Here is a 17164-nt window from a genome sequence, read left to right as displayed (position 1 = left end):
GATTCGTTTCCATCGGCAACGGCCATACCACGTTGAAGGCACCGGTTCTCGTCCGATCACCGCAGTTAAGCAACGTTGGGCGCGGTCAGTACTTGGATGGGTGACCGCTTGGGAACACCGCGTGCCGTTGGCAACTTTTTTTTGTCTTGAAAACGTTTCAAAGAAGTTGGCATATCTTTATGATTTTACCAATGATGATTTTCGCGATTTTACCTACTGGCAGTATTTTTTCTTAGACATTCACTGAGTTTCAAACTAGTGTAAGTCAGTGAATCAGAAAAAGCTCTGAAATTTCACACACTGACGGATCTCACTTCCACGTAATCCCACTGCGCATCATTTTGTCCGCAAGTACTGGGTCAATCAATTGAGACACATATCGAGATCTTGAGATGACGAGTTTTCTTCAACCTACACGTTTGCAAACTCTACAGATTTGTTTGACTTTCAAGATCAGATGATAGAGATTCGTTACCTTCGGCAACGGCCATACCACGTTGAAAGCACCGGTTCTCGTCCGATCACCGAAGTTAAGCAACGTTGGGCGCGGTCAGTACTTGGATGGGTGACCGCTTGGGAACACCGCGTGCCGTTGGCATCTTCTTTTTTTCTTGAAAACGATTCGAAGAAGTTTGCAGTTTCGGACGGTCTTTTTCAACGAGTCTTACCGTGATTTCACTTAGTGGCAGTTTTTTTCTTAGATATTTACTAGGTGTGAAGTTAGTGCGAGTCAGCGGCTCCAAAAAATTTCTATAATTTCATACATTGACAGTTCTCACTTCCAGGTAATGCTACTGCCCATCATTTTGTCCGCAGATACTGTGTCAATCAACTGAGACACATCTCGAGATCCTGACACGGCGAAATTCTCCCAACCTATGCTCTTGCACTCTACAGATTTGTTTGACTTCCGACATGAGATGATAAAGATTCCTGCCCATCGGCAACGGCCATACCACGTTGAAAGCACCGGTTCTCGTCCCCCAGTCGCGTTCCGTCTCACGTTCCAAACGTATCGGCGCTACATAAATACGATTAGTGACACAGAAGGTAAACATAACCTCACAGAGTCCCCACAAATGCCTCCGGCAGTGGATCTCAGCACGGTAATCACACCAATCAATAACAGAAAACGCAGTGCAAATGCAAATACAACTAATGCTAAAAGTAAAATCACCAAAATGATTAACCAACAAGGAAATGGACCCGCTATTCCATTGTCAAACAGATTTGATCCACTCGCAAATGACGACATGGAAATACACGAGGAAAGCACTCACCAACAGATTAATAATCAAACACCACCAACTGCAACCCACACGCAGAATACACCACCAAAAAAAGAAAAGAAACCTCCACCAATTGCCATCCACGGTAAGGTTCAAGACCACTCAAAGATAACAGAACTCATAAAATGCTTAGTGAAAGAAAAATTTTACATAAAATATCATCAATATCACACCGAGATCTTCACAACATCAAAAACTGATTATGATAACCTATTGGCGCATCTGAAAGCCACGGGGGTTAAGTTTCACACTTATTCCCTAAAAAATGAAAAAAAGAAAACTTTTGTAATTAAAGGACTGCACGAGGTAACCAAACCGGAACAAATACAAACTGAACTCCAAGAAATTGGTTTTGATGGCACACAGGTCAGTCTAATGAAAGGCACTAAGTATCCAATATTTATGGTAGCAGTTTCAGCTGACACTCACCTCAAACATGTCAAGCAAAAAGCACAACTATTGTGTAATACCGTAGTCACTTGGGAAAATTACGAAACTAAAAGAAGAGCCTCACAGTGTCACAGGTGTCAAGAGTGGGGCCATGCAACTGTCAACTGCTTCGCAGAACCAGCATGCCTAAAATGTAGTGAGGCACATTTAACTAAAGACTGCCAAAAACCCAAAACGACACCAGCAAAATGTGTCAACTGTGGTGGTGAACACCCGGCAAACGCCACCATCTGCGACGCCTATCGCAAAAGGATACAACAAATAGCGAGTAGATCAGCTAACGCGAAGCAAGCAAAAACACAGCCACCGAACGTGACACCAAATCTAAATGACCAGCAGCACTTTCCATCACTTCGAGTTAGGACTGCAGAGCCAAACGCCAACTCCTGGTTTAACAGCGGAGTACAAAGTAATTTAAGCAATAGGTTACATCAAGAAAAACTTAACACTAACATTAATAATAACTATCACGTAAGTAATGAAATGACTGACTTCCTAGAGCTCACTAATGTAATTAAAAGCATTAATAAACTTGTCGATATTAAAAAAATGTTAAGACTAGCAAAAGAACTCCACACAAATTTACAAAAGTGCTCAACACAGACAGAAAAATTTAGCGTATTCGCTGATTTTACAGCTAAATTAGAAACACCATAGATAACATAAAAATATATAGTTGGAACGCAAACGGCTTAAAAAATAAATTAGGAGAAGTTATCCAATTTTTAAATAGTTATAAAATTGATATATTTTTAATTAATGAAACTAGGCTAAGTGATAAAGACAAACTTAAAATTAAAAATTATAACTGTGTACGTAAAGATAAAGGTTATGCAGCAGGTGGAGTTGCAGTGTTAATTAAAAAAGATTTAGCATATAAGGAACTTAGTATAGACAATAATATTACTATAGAATATATTTCTATCAAATTAGCAAGTAACATTTGTATAATTGCAGCTTACAATAGCCCAGCTAATGATTTTACAACTCAAGAATTAGATTCTGTTCTAGGTATTGGAGATAAAGTACTGTTGGTTGGGGATCTTAACGCCAGACACCTCAGCTGGAACAACCATATCAATAATAACAGAGGATTAACGTTATTTAACTACACCCTTGCTAATAATTGCAGTATCACTTTTCCAGACGAACCAACACATTATCCCACTAATAATTCCACCCCTACCACCATAGACATTGCTATAAACAAAAACATCAGTCAAGTTTCAGACATGAAAGTCCTACATGAACTCAACTCAGATCACACACCGGTTATAATCGAGCTAGGATCACAAGAAAGAAGCTGTGCTCAGAAAACCGTTTATGACTACAAAAAAGCTGACTGGGTTAACTTTAGAAAACACCTTGATCAGAAAACAATTCTCACACCAACAATCAAAACAAAAGATGAGCTCGATCAAACAATACTGAAATTCACCACCGACATCCGCAATAGTATCGATAAAACTATCCCCAAAACAACATTTAAAAACCTACATGATAAACTGCCACATAGTATACTGCGAATGATCAAGCAAAGAAACCACCTCAGAAAAATCTGGCAGCGCTCTAGACAAAATAAAGACAAAGTTGAAGTAACAAAACTCACTCATCAAATAAGAACAGCTATAATCAACCACAGAAACAAGGAGTGGTCCAATAAATTGGAAAAGTTGAATCCTAACGACAACTCGTTGTGGAGAATGACTAAAATACTAAAAATGGAGGACAACAACATCCCATCGCTAGTAAAGAATGGTGTCGAAGCCTTCACTGACTACGATAAAGCCAACATGCTGGCAGACCAATTTGAACAGGTTCACAATATAGATCTAGTTAATAATACATCCGATCAGGACAACATAATAAAACAGGTAAAGAAATATCTAGAAGAAACTGATAATGAAAACTGGGATAACTCTATAACATCGCCACGCGAACTGTCATCTATAATCAAAAAGCTACCTTCTAAAAAAGCACCAGGACAAGACACCATACAGAATATAGTTCTTAAAAATTTTTCACGAAAGGCACTTGTACAACTCACATATATAATAAATAACTCAATCAAGCTATCCTACTTTCCGCAGCACTGGAAGACAGGACAAATTGTACCAATCAAAAAACCTGGTAAAGTAAGCACAGATCCTAGTAGTCATCGCCCAATTAGTCTTCTTCCGACGATGAGTAAAGTCTACGAAAAGGTGATTCTCAAGAGACTCATACAACATGATGAAAAAAACAACATACTAGTAGATCATCAGTTTGGGTTCAGAAGCAAGCATAACACAGTACAACAGGTAACAAGAATAGTAAACGACATCTCAATTAACTTCAACAAAAATCTAGTCACAACATTATTATTACTTGATATAGAAAAAGCATTTGACAGAGTGTGGATAGATGGCTTAACTTTTAAACTGATAAATTACAATTATCCACCGACAATTATCAAACTCATCTATTCATATTTATCTGACAGACACTTCGTCGTATCTCTCAATGGAACGATATCAACTAGAAGAAAAATCAAAGCTGGTGTTCCACAAGGCTCAGTTATTGGTCCTATACTTTTCAATATCTATCTTAACGATATTCCTACCTTTCTTAAAACGAGCACAGCACTATTTGCAGATGATACAGCCATCTATGCACACTCTTTCAGTGCCATCACCGCTGCCAAACAGTTACAAGTACACATAAACATACTCGAAAAATTCTACACCATGTGGAAAATTTCACTAAACGCATCTAAGACTGAAGTCATAACATTTGCCAAGAAGACGAGCAACACAAGAATAATTCAACCCATAAAAGTATACAATCACAACATAGAACCAGCAAACACAGTCAAATACTTAGGCGTCTACTTAGATCCCAGACTAACATACCACACCCACATCAAACAAGCAATCAGAAAAGCCTTTATAGTACAAAAAAAGTGTATCCCCTGATGGTTAAAGGCTCAACACTGACAATTAAAAATAAAAAACTCATATACACGATGATCTTAAGACCTATCCTGACATATGCAGCTCCGGTGTGGTGTGGTGCATCCCCAACCAACTTACTACTTCTCCAAAGATATCAAAATAAATGTCTTAGACTCATTCTCTCAGAAAACAGATACGCGAAAATTAAAAAAATGCATGAGACAACTGACTTAATGTACATAAAAGAGTATATATATAGACTAGCAAATAACTTTTATGACCAACAACTAAATAACAATAATTTAACAAAAAACATTACAAATATAAGAAAGTATAATATACCACACACGTTTAAACACAAACTACCTTACCAAAAACTAGAAATATTTAATAACATAAAAACCTAAGCAACTGAAATAAATGCTACCTGATAAACAGCATACAGGCACATGCCTGGAACAATTCTCAATCACAGGTTTTTGCGCGAACTTTTCCTGTATTTAAGTCAATTACTACTGCATTTGCTACAATACTGCATTCAAGTCTTAAACAAAACATTTAGAAAATAAGTTAACCACTTAATGTAAAACAAAATGTTAGATTAAGCTTAAAATCTAAGCCGGAGTTACATAAACTAAGATAATTATAAGTGCAACATTGTAAATATTGTACATCTATTGTTTCATCTAATAAATAAACCTAAAGGGGGGTTCTCGGTTCTCGTCCGATCACCGAAGTTAAGCAACGTTGGGCGCGGTCAGTACTTGGATGGGTGACCGCTTGGGAACACCGCGTGCCGTTGGCATCTTTTTTTTTCTTGAAAACGATTCGAAGAAGTTTGGACTTTCGGACGGTCTTTTTTAACAAGTCTTACCGCGATTTCACTTACAGGTAGTTTTTTTTCCCAAACATTCACTGGGTTTCAAATTAGTGACAGTCAGTGGATCAGAAAAAGCTCTGAAATTTCACACATCGACGGTTCTCATTTCCACGTAATCTTGCTGCGCATCATTTTGTCTGTAAGCACTCCATCACTCAATACAGAGGCATTCCCAATTTCTTCCAACCTACGCGTATGCATTCTACAGATTTATTTAATCATCTAGATGAAGTAAAGGAGATTTCTTTCCATCGGCAACGGCCATACCACTTTCAAAGCACTGCTTGGGAACACCGCGTGCCGTTGGCATCTTTTTTTCGAAAGGCTCTCCAGAATTTGCTTAGTTTCTACGTTTTCCTTCTAAAAGTTATCGTGATTGTTTCCAGTTTTTTATGCATGATGCGTCAAGTTGGGAGCCGTCCATGAACTTTGCAATGCATTTAAGGAAGTCGGGAAAGAGGGGTCGAAGGTTTCGTTACATAACGGTCTCTAGTACTTTTTTTCGGCTTTTCTCAAGAATTACGAATTTTCAATTTCTAATTTCGCGCGTACAGAGTCGTATTGCTTTTCTACTTCCCGTTTTTCTGTTTTCAGAGAAAAAAGGAAGTTGTTGTCATCACCACGAAAATGAAATGTTGAGTTTTCACTATATCTTGTTGTTTCTCGATCTAGAGAATCGCCTTGCACCATTTTCGGTTGGAATCCTGTGTATGTGTGTATATATGCATGCATGTGCGTATGTGTGTGATAAAGTTTTTTGTCCAACGATATTTCGAGAAGGAGTTACCGGTTATTAATCATTTTGGTTGCGATCGACGCAGCTTTTACCAGTATTTCGTCCGGAATTGAAGTGGATACAGAAATATGTGAAAAAGTTTTTTCACAGCGTTGCTGAACAGTAACGTTTTCTAGCTGCTTCAATACTTTGGTTTATTTTTGAATTTATTTATTTTTCTCAGTTTTTAGTGTGTTTTAGTTTATCCGCTGTCTCATGGATTTTTATGCGCGATCTCATATTTCTAAAGAATATATATTTTCAAATATTTTTTCTGCATTCCTCGGAATTTATTTCATTTTACCTCACTATTAAAAAAGATTTTAAATTTAAGAACAAATTCACAGCGCAGTCATATGAAATTTGTAAATTAGGTATACGAAATGACCATTCATACCCTTGGATAGCTAAATTCACACTCGCACATTAATTTTAATGTATTGATGTAAAGTTTAATATACACGATATTGGAAATGAAAACACGCTGCGCAATTTTCCACTCATGCATTGTAATGATACATTATTTACTGAAAATTACAATAATTGTATATTAACCTATTCATAACCAACAGAACATTGAAAATACAGTACAGTTTGGAATATTAATCGTGACCGTATTAAAAATACGATGCATGTCACATCGAATATTACGATACAAGAAATTCAATATTAAAAACCGAGTTAAAAACTCGTTTAAGCATTTTCCAAACACGTAATGTTATGGTATTGATAAACATATAATATTCGTCTGTGGTAGAAACATGCATCGCAAACAGTTTTATCGAAAATTTGAAGCCCTAATAAATAGTTTGTTAATTAAGAAGAATCCGTCGAAGAATTATGGACACAAGTAATTATATGATATGGTTTCCGACAATAACAAGATGAATTGATGATGATGAAAATAACAAATTGAACCTCGGTTCACAATAAAAACAGCTACTCTATAATTACAAAGAATATTCGTAACACAAAAAAAAAAAATAAGAAGAAACTATTCCAAGATCAATTTGCCGTCGCAATTCACACTGAAAATGCAATCCTTCCTAGAATACAGTTCAACTTTATAGACTAGTGACTTTTCCGTAGCTGAATTTGGTGGAACGATCAAACGTTCGGAGAATTGTTTTTCTCAATCTTACCAAAAATAATAATATCAAAAAGCCTTTGAAAATGATTTTATTGAAAACATCATTCATTTTCTAGCATCAATCTTGCAAGGGATGAAACTTATACCGGACCCTTCTCCACCCATCCCCTTTAAACAGACTATAATCGCACATTCCTACTTCACACGTATCGACTTTAGACAGTGAAACGATATTCGGCATGCTTTTTTTAGCATGCGGCATAAAATTTACGTAATATTGAGCATCGGGGCGACACTCGATGCAAAATTACGTATAGCACCCTTATTCGAGAATCCATTGATGAGGTAACCAAAGGATACTAGAACTTTTAAGTTTTCCCCCACGTTTCTTGACAACAAATTTCTTCCGCAGAGCGAACTCTCGAGACTTTCCCTTTTAAAAATAAGAATATGGAATGGGAAACCCGTGTCATCCCGGTGATATCGAGTTTCGCCGGCAATCGGCACGTCGCATGCGGACACATGAGGCTTCGGGGCAGTGCCTTCCTCGTTCCAGAGTCGGTAGGTTCGTGGGTTGGTACCGAGTTAGCGAACAACGCGGGAGTGATTAGGACGTCCATGGGACTCGAGGGAGGAGGCGGGTGTTGCATGAGATAATCAACTCCGTGACCCGCCGGACGGAAGCCGCCCCCGTTTACCGCGGGTTTAATCCTCCAGTCCGGTTTGCATGTTCGTAGGACTAATCCAAAAAGTATCCCAGCGTCGCGCCGTGGCGACAATGAATTCCCCGTTATATATAATAGTACATTACGATACGAGCGCGCAAAGTAGGTCGTTCCCGCACTCGCAAAAAATTCTTCCGCGCTAATTCCTCGCTTACTTTCCCCCTTCGGAGCGGTAAATTGAACTTCTTTCTTCGATTTTAGAATATTTATTTATTTATTTTCATCGGATTGTTCACATTTTCGCGTATAAAACATCAAATGCAAACCGTTACAGAGGTATACTTATGCTAGTTATACTTGTTCGCAGTTCTGATATAACTCTTATAATCTGATAGAATAAATTTGTACGAAAAAAAAATAACAGTTTCAAAACGTAATGATAGTGATCATCCAGAGAACATAGTTCTAAATTTTTATCGAATTTTTTTAGTAATACAAATTAACAATGTAATAACAAAGGTTAGACTTAGAGATTCTCTAAGATCCATGACTTTATTTTATTTTTATGACATGTATATGTTTTTATTTGTCGTTTTAAGTTCATTTGGCAACAGCCTTGACATAACTGCATCTACTAGTATCAATTTTGCACATCTTTGGCATAATAATACTTCTATTTCTGGTAATACTGAAATTGACAAAAGTATCCTTAAAATATCATAATGGTATTTAAGCGACTCGTAAGCATACATTTGTTTACAGTCCAATGGCCTTTTATTAGTTATGAGTTGATTTTGGTTTATGATTTTTAGGAGCTTATTTTGTAAACTTTGCAGTAAAAATAAATTGGTCGAGTAACACTTCCCCTGTTTGTAATAAAATTTGAGGATTCTCTTAGGCCAATTTATATTCGTTCCGACACCCTACATTCTAGGGCAACGCGATCAATCGGCTAATCCTCGACTAAATCAAATTTTTTTTTTTCAATTAATCGTGCAATCGCCCCTTTCAATAAATTCTCCTTTTGATTAAACGATTCGTGAATTAATCAAAAGAACGATTATTCGTTGTTATAATTAACTGAGTAGTTGCCCAGCTCTACAGTAAGTAGATCCCGAAACATTCAAATGGATTTATTCGAAAACAAACCGTTAAGAAAAGTTTTTTTCGCGATACTTTTCATCAAATAAGAAAAAGTGTAGGCTCATCGGTAGACAGGAACTAATAAAATGGGTGAAAAAAAAAAAATTAAGTTGAAAAAACTTAATCATTCACTTAGAAAAAGTACTAAAGAGGAAACGTTATAAATTTGTCGGTAAAACATTGAAAAGCGATTTATTTAGAGTTGAACCGGAAGTTTAGATGAAATGGGACATGGGATTTTTCCATGTTCATCGGTTGTTAAATCATGCGAGTTTCAGAGTTTTTTATCGAACCATTTCCGAGATCGTCACGGGAGTTTGGCATTTTCCGAGGCGAATATTCCTCGACTTTTCGACTTGACGGTACGTCGGCTTTAATTTATCAAAGTATAGTTGATACATATTATTTGTCTAATTCAAATGATCTAGCTAGGCCGATATCTTAGCCTTCGAATACGAGATCTGATCTTTAATCACATTTGATGGTATATTCAATCGATCCGCGTCGTGGTTTTAGGATTTTTCCCGATTGTATTGATACGTGAAAATTTTTAGAACACAATAGGCAATTTTCTATGGCTTAGCAATTTTGGGATATTTATCGGGCCACCACAGTCGTAGCGAGCAAAGCTCCGAGTCGTCAGCAACCCGAGGGCAGGAAGTTACGGAGAGTCAGGAGTCCGCTTTACCCCAACCATGGCGAAAATTAACAAATTTTCCCCGGATTCCGGAAGTGCATGGCGCGACGATTCGGGCCGCCGGCTGTCGAGGCGCTACTTGTGCCGAGTTTGCGGCGAGGCTTATAATTAATTACAGCGAACGGAAGTGGCTACGATTTACGAGACGGTGGCCGAGGGGTCGGGTGACGGCGAGGATGGGAAGTTGGCGAATAAACGCGAGGTGATCGCTCTTCCCGAGGTATTCTCAATCCGACAAATCACATCATCCAAATCGGATTAGACCATCAAGGAAGAAGAGCCAATAGTCGTCCTCATAAATAAGTAATCTTATCACGCTGGGGGCCTTGCGCCAACTTGACGACGGTCCGACGCCATTTCGATTGGAATTGCAAAGTAGCCAAGTTTACGGATTTGCGAACGATTTCCGTCCCGTCGTCTTTTTTTACTATCCTTTTTCCCTTGCTTCTGCCGTCTTCCTTCCGTCCGATGCCTTGTTTCGCACATTTTTCAAACGATTTAACGCTTATTTATCGCACACACCGCAACGCAGATTTACAAGAGAATAAGAATTCGTCCACTTTTACTAGATACGTATAGAATATTCGATATCAAATTCGTTACGTTATTTTCAATAGCTGACAGTGCGCGCTTTCTTTTGCAACTACTGGTTATAATTTTACGTTCTTTCTTTTGTTTCGAACAGGCCATTCGGCAATTGCAAATTGCATATTTCTTGCATTGCTAAAATCCATCCATATCCTTATTCTCAGACTTTTTGAATTACTGTATTACTTAGATCTCGTTTCTTACAAATCTTTACCCGTTCTAATTAATTAATACATTTCTCTCAGCGAGTTTCAAAGTTTCTCGTACAGAATGGCGTATCAACGTTTTTATACGGAATTATTTGATGTTTGTAGAAAGGATAGTTTTTCAGTTCTAATTTCGAAACATTTAGGGTAATTATGCATTTCCTATGACCAAGCAAGAAAAATATTATTCACGTTTTGATCCCAAGCAGTGGAAATGCCAGAAACTACGAAGCAATAATAGTATTTAAGAATTTCATTTTAAGAACGATTTTTCAGTGAAAACATTTGTCCTTGTTCTGTTTGTGAGAGACATCTGTTTGATAAATTAAAAATATGAATCAAACCGCTGACGGATACATCTTCAAGTTGTTTGTAGCGATATTTTCTTGTAGCCTAGTCATGAACAAAAAACATTGTCCAACTGCAGATTCATCTATTCAAATAGAACCGCAGTGGTCTAAGAACAATCTTTTTCCAACACAAGCTTGGAAAGCTGTGAAGCGTGCGTAAAGTTTTCCATTTCCGAACCGTACGGTAAAACGACGCTGACGCATGCGCTTGAGTGAATTTCTCAACTTTACGCACTAGGGCTTCCTCAGCGCATGCGCAATTTCTGATAACTTAATTTTGCGCACTGTCTCATCGAGCGTAAGTTAACGATCGCCAATTCAAGCGGTGTCAATGGCACCTTCGGCACGTCTCAAATTAAACTTTCTTTCACAGATGTTGGAGAAAATAGCGTGCGTCACGTGTGGGAACGGAAGATATCTGTTTCGTCTGTTAATTCACAACGCTCGCCTTGGCTCTTACTGCGTTCACACTATTACTCATATGATTGCAGCACTCGCCTTTGCGGCTCACGCTCAAAACTTTACACTCGTCAGAAATCGCCCACTTTCTGCACGTGTAATACAATATACTCTATTTCGTCTCTGCAGTATCTGCATAACACCACGAGCCGCGGTAATAAATGTCAGCGGTAATTTTTCACAATGCAGAATGGATCTGCAGCTGCGTCATATACCACATATAACGAACAAAACGAGAAGAGAAAGAATGTGCATAAAAAGGACATTCAAGATACGTTGTTACACGAGCTGACGTTGAAAGCCCGCGGCTGGATATCGTATTCCGTACATGGAAAATTGGATAATTCAGTTTTGCAGTAACTGAAACCGTTCCGCAATTATCATACAGGTATACCAGCGGAAGTTATTGAGTTTCTCAATTTCTCCGGCACACATCGCCCTCGACTGCAGCAGTTCCACTTCGCGTCAATTGAGCAGTAATGGTACAATGTGCAACGAAGGGTGGGGGAGGGGGGCTGTTCGTAATTGCCCTCCCCCCCCCCCCCCCCTTGTCGCATCGCGCTTTTTTCAATAAGTGCATGTATATACCTTTTTTTGTGCATTTTAGGGCAAAATAAAATAATTACGTTTCATAATTGATTTTATTTATGCGAAGTAATCATAATAAGAACAATGTTTGATAATCGAATTCATTCGGTGTCATTTTATTGCTTGTTACTTCCATAAGAGGCAAAAATAAATTTTCCATCCACTTAACATGCAAGAATAAGAGCCTATTTCAAGCACACTGAGAGTAATTTTTAGTTCCGGTTACCGCTCGGTCCTCAACTATTTTCATTTTGTACCACAATCGAAAAATATAGTTTTAGGGAGAAAATGAAAATTAGTTTTCTAGCTGTTACCGGAAAGTCTAGTATCCGTTATTATTCTTTCTCATTACTATCACCGTTACTATATTTTCTTGTAACTGTTGCGAAAATTTAATGCTTGTGCAACAATAAATTGATGTTAAAGCCTTATCTAACTAAAAAAAGTAGAGTATACCGAAAAAATTGATTTTGCGTTGCAATTACCAAAAAAGTATCGACAATAGCTCAAAATGGTTACGTGTACCTCGTTTTTCGTAATTCCAACAATATCCAAACAGTGTTTTTTAATGATACCTGCTTTACCGAATGTTTCTAGTTAATATAAAAAATGAAATTTTTATCAATGCACCTGTTGAAAAAAAGTTATAGCGCGATGCAGAGCTTTTTGTATTTGTTACCGTGGCGATCGGAAAGGACACCCGGAAATGCAGCGAGTCTTTTGATTTTGTGACCAGTTAGTGGAATGATCGTGGACAGTACGTTTATACCTGTATGTTAAGTACTTGTGGAATCATTAATTGATCCCCTTTCATCTTTAATCGGCACACTTACACTCTGCGTTGTATAATGGCCGTAACTGTTCGTGAAATTCTGAAATCCTTACACGACACTCTTGCTGTTTCAGTTTGAGAGCTTTGAGGTCTTTTGGCACTGGAAGTCGCGAGTACGTCGCTGATTTAGCTCAGCAAATCCACAGGAAACGAGAACGGGTCGTGGTAAGTGTATTGCGTGAAATTCTCCCGCGAGCGAATGCTAGAAGTGAGTTGAAATTCAATACCTTGTCGTCGATTTGATTACGATAATATGAGGAATTTATCAAATTCGTATACAGCTACAATGATTTTTCTAAAAATTCAAGAATAAATATACTAAAGTTCTCGACAAGATAGGTTAGATATCGATTTTTTATTTTATATACCCTTAACCCTAATTGGTCAAACCTCAGTAGAATCGCATAACGGTCACAGAGGGTGAAGATCACCCCAGTTCGAAAAATGTGATATCCTGCTTCAACAATGAGTTTTATAAATCTAAAAAAAATATTTGGATATTGTTTAAGGATCGTACGAAAAGTTCTTTCAGTTTCCCTAACCAAAATTTACTGTTTAAATATTGTAAAACAGTGGCGAAGTTCTGGTACTAAGGGACTGTACGAGGATTTTGAAAAATGTGTGGCGTGATATTCACCCCAAGTGACCAATCAGGGTTAACGGACCATGCTATTGTAACGGGTCGAAAACCATCTGACTTTCGCGATTTTCTTTTCAATGGTTAAAATACGCTAGTCGGTCTGATATTTTTATGTAAAATCAAAACACTCATAAAGAACTGAAAATAAATTTTGAAACGTTATTTTTATTGAAGAAAATTTTTTTTAACGGTTTTCTCGGAATCTGGTGTTACAAAACGGTGTACATTCTCAAAGGAGGAGTCTTCAAGTTATTCGTCTTAAATTCGGACACAACTTTCTTCACGCCATTCTTTGTCTTGATATTGAAGTTTGTTTTTTTTGTAGTATTCATATTTTTTTCAACGCAAAACTCGCGAAAGAATAGGCTAAATTCGATACTTACAATATTCAAAGCTTACGAGCATGGAAATTTGATGAAGCTTCGATGTGTGCGACTATCTCGTAATAATCTAATCGAAAAAGTATCAACTCCTGACTCACCAACCTTCTCAATTGATGTTAAATGTCGACCATGTAGAAAAAGATTTAAAAAAATAATAGCTATGCAATTCTTAAGAGTTACTCCTTTTCAATTTAGGTTATGTTGTTCACCGAGTTGCATAGAACGGTAAAAGACGAACGAAATTTGCGTTGAGAATGTTAGACCAATTTGAAGGGACATAAGTTACACATGATGTAAAAGTCATACATTTTGTTTACTCAATATTTTGGCCTGAAATTTGTTACACGGTGGGATTTTGGGGTCGCTGATCACAAATCTGAATTCAGAATTTGATGTCTAAATCCAAAATGGCGGATCCAGTATGGCGATATATCCAAATTCTGACTTCAGATTCGTGATCAGCGGCCCCAAAATTCCCCCGAGTAATAAAATTCAGGCCAAAATGTTTAGCGAAAAAATGTGTGACTGAAAGGGTTAAGTATTAATACTATGAGCTGACAAGCCTTCATGCATCGACGATTGTTCCAGGAGGAGCAGCGTTGGGAGCAAGAGAATTGTCGGAGGCATTATGACACCTGGAGAAGATTGTGGGGTCGACCAGGTCACGGGGCGCCGATGGATCATTGTCAGCGTGCAAACCTCTACAACATTCTATACCGACCTGCAATCTATTGAATTCACTTCGTTACGCGGATCATGTCGTGCTTGCGATATTTGTCGTGCGAGGGTACTTTTCAATATCGATAAATTGTTTCTCACACCAGATTCTTGCGTTGTGATGAACGGAAAATCAGCCTACACTAAAGCTACGACAACTGTACCTATAACTATCATTTGTTTCTAGTTTTGATGTGCGAATCTTCTAATCGTTGATTTTAAGTCCGTTGATCAATGGAGAAAAACCTTTGAATCAGGCCAGAATTTCACTACTCTGGGAGCTTCTTTTTCCAGTCACTTATCGATGGTCTCTAATAAACTTCACTCAACTTTAGAGGGGTTGATTATAAAAGACCTAACCTTGGCGTGACAATTATAATCCAAGTAACGCCACGGACCCCGATGATAAAACAATTATCTTCTATGCTTGTACACATGAGTTAACTGTTTTATCATCGGGGTCCTTAGAGTTACTTCAATTATAGTCGTCACCCCAAAGTTAAGTCTTTTATAATCAGTCTCTTTAAACTTAGGTGAATTTTATTAGGAGCTATCGTTATATACTTGAAAGGTAAACTGAGAAAATGGTAAAAATAACACTGTTCAGATGCGTACGTTATTTTTAGACGTCATCTACGTCATTTTCAATTTGCATCCATTACGATTCTTTCGTGTTATCAGGTTACCGCTTCTGTAGAAGCCGATCCACGGTATAATAATGCAAGTGTGATAGAATCCGATAAGAGTAAAAGTAAACTGTGGGCCATTAATTCCTAGGTGATCGTTCTCTATCGGAAGGTAGAGGTTCAATCGATCGGTACAATTAGAGCCTAATTTACTTTCAATCGGTTTAGCCGTGTCTTATCGCGTTCTACCGCTCACTATCGTGAGTGTTACTATTCTCCCAAATGCGAAGTACGCATGCATAAAAAAGGTATCTACGACGCTGAATGGTCGATTTGTCTCAATGGAACAAGTCACAGTGGACCGGAATACCCGGGTTTTACAGAGTTTTCTATACGTGACAACGAAGACAAATTGCCGCGCAGAACTGTAACAACAGCGTCGACACTGTACAACTGTAATAACGCGGACAACGGGAAAATCTAGAAACGCGCATCGCCATTGTGTCTGACTGCTGTGTATCCGTTACCGAGCACCGTCAGCCTCCGTGCGGAACACACAAGAGTTGGGCGTCGGTGATTCATACCCCCGTAAAATATCAGTTCCTGTTTACGCTTGGTTTAGATATACATGTTGATACTGCAGCAAAACCACCGCCGTTGCTCTATCGCATTGTCTGCAGCTGGGTCAACGGGTGCAGAAGGCAGTCCCATTACGGTTTTTTTTTCGTTCAGTCAAAATATGTAGATCTGAATTAAAAATGTTCGGGATATGGCTGCATTTTTGTGTTTCGGGATTTTTTACTATCGGGAACTCGAATCTGGAGTTATTTTTGATTCGCGTAGCCGGCGTTTTCAGAAAACAGCAAAATTTGACGTTTCTTGCATTTTCTTCAAAAACTGCTACCGATTGATGAAGCATAACTTGACCATCGTGTAGAGCAGAAAATTCTACATAGAATTATGTTCCCGCGTGACAGAAACGGAGTCGGATTAACATATTTAAAAAAAAAAGAAACTATTTCACTAAAATTCCCCAGATACCGTCGATAAGTAGAATTTCTGTTTTCTTAATTTGTTAATCCTACTCTCTTTTCGACATATGAGGACATAATTTGTGTAGAATTTTCCGCTCCACGCGATCGTCGAGTCATTTTTCATCTATCGTGAGACAGAAGCAACTCACTCCCTTCTATTTGTTTAACAATTTATCAAGATTATTGACGATTTATACTGAACTATATTTTATTTTGAATTGCTTCTACTCGACGCGGCCTGGGTCAAGTGCTGTCGAGGCTCAGACAATTTTATTATATTATGTTGGGCGCCAGTTAATTATCAAAATTAACGAAAACGAAATAACGGCTGAGCTCAGTTGGCTAACAAATAACAATAATAGTTTTATTTACAGACTCTATTCGCAAGGGAGTTCATTTGGGGACCCGAGGAAGGGAGAATCCAAATTTCCAAGAGCATAGAAGAAAGAATTGGACAGAATATACAAGTTTATTTGTACTTACAAATTGTTGTCGAAATCCGACTCTCGCAATTACGATGGAATTGATTCCACAGTCAAATTACAAGAAAATACTACGCACTAGTTGACACAAGAGGCAAACTGAACGGAATTAACACAATAGTCGACTCACAAAATATACTGTATTAACAATAAGGTTGACACAAGAGTCAAACTATGTAATTGTCACGGACAAAGGTCGACACAAAAGTCGAATTACAAAATCGTGGAGTAGGCACGGGGTTGACACAAGAGTCAAATCACGCGAACGCTACCCACTGAAGCTGACATAGAAGCCAAATTATTATAACAAAATACTACGTGCGAAAGTTGACACAAG

General features: G+C 38.0%; 1 protein-coding gene and 2 non-coding genes across 3 annotated transcripts in view; all 3 read left to right on the top strand.

Moving 5' to 3' along the window:
* The window catches only part of LOC124217208 (uncharacterized), a 52955-nt gene extending 37344 nt beyond the window's left edge, over window positions 1-15611 (top strand). The window contains exons 7-8 of the mRNA XM_046622604.2: window positions 13020-13110; window positions 14557-15611. Coding sequence (XP_046478560.1) covers window positions 13020-13110; window positions 14557-14703 — 238 coding nt within the window. The 3' untranslated portion in view covers window positions 14704-15611. The remainder of the gene's footprint in view (window positions 1-13019; window positions 13111-14556) is intronic.
* Window positions 15-133, top strand: LOC124218403 (5S ribosomal RNA). Its single transcript, XR_006883089.1, has one exon. It is a non-coding gene; the product is annotated as a 5S ribosomal RNA (ribosomal RNA).
* LOC124218385 (5S ribosomal RNA) lies at window positions 480-598 on the top strand. Its single transcript, XR_006883073.1, has one exon. It is a non-coding gene; the product is annotated as a 5S ribosomal RNA (ribosomal RNA).
* Window positions 15612-17164: the final 1553 nt, after the last annotated feature.

This window comes from Neodiprion pinetum, chromosome 4 (assembly GCF_021155775.2).
Source record: "Neodiprion pinetum isolate iyNeoPine1 chromosome 4, iyNeoPine1.2, whole genome shotgun sequence".
NCBI lineage: Eukaryota > Metazoa > Arthropoda > Insecta > Hymenoptera > Diprionidae > Neodiprion > Neodiprion pinetum.
This window is presented reverse-complemented; position numbering and strand designations above follow the sequence as displayed.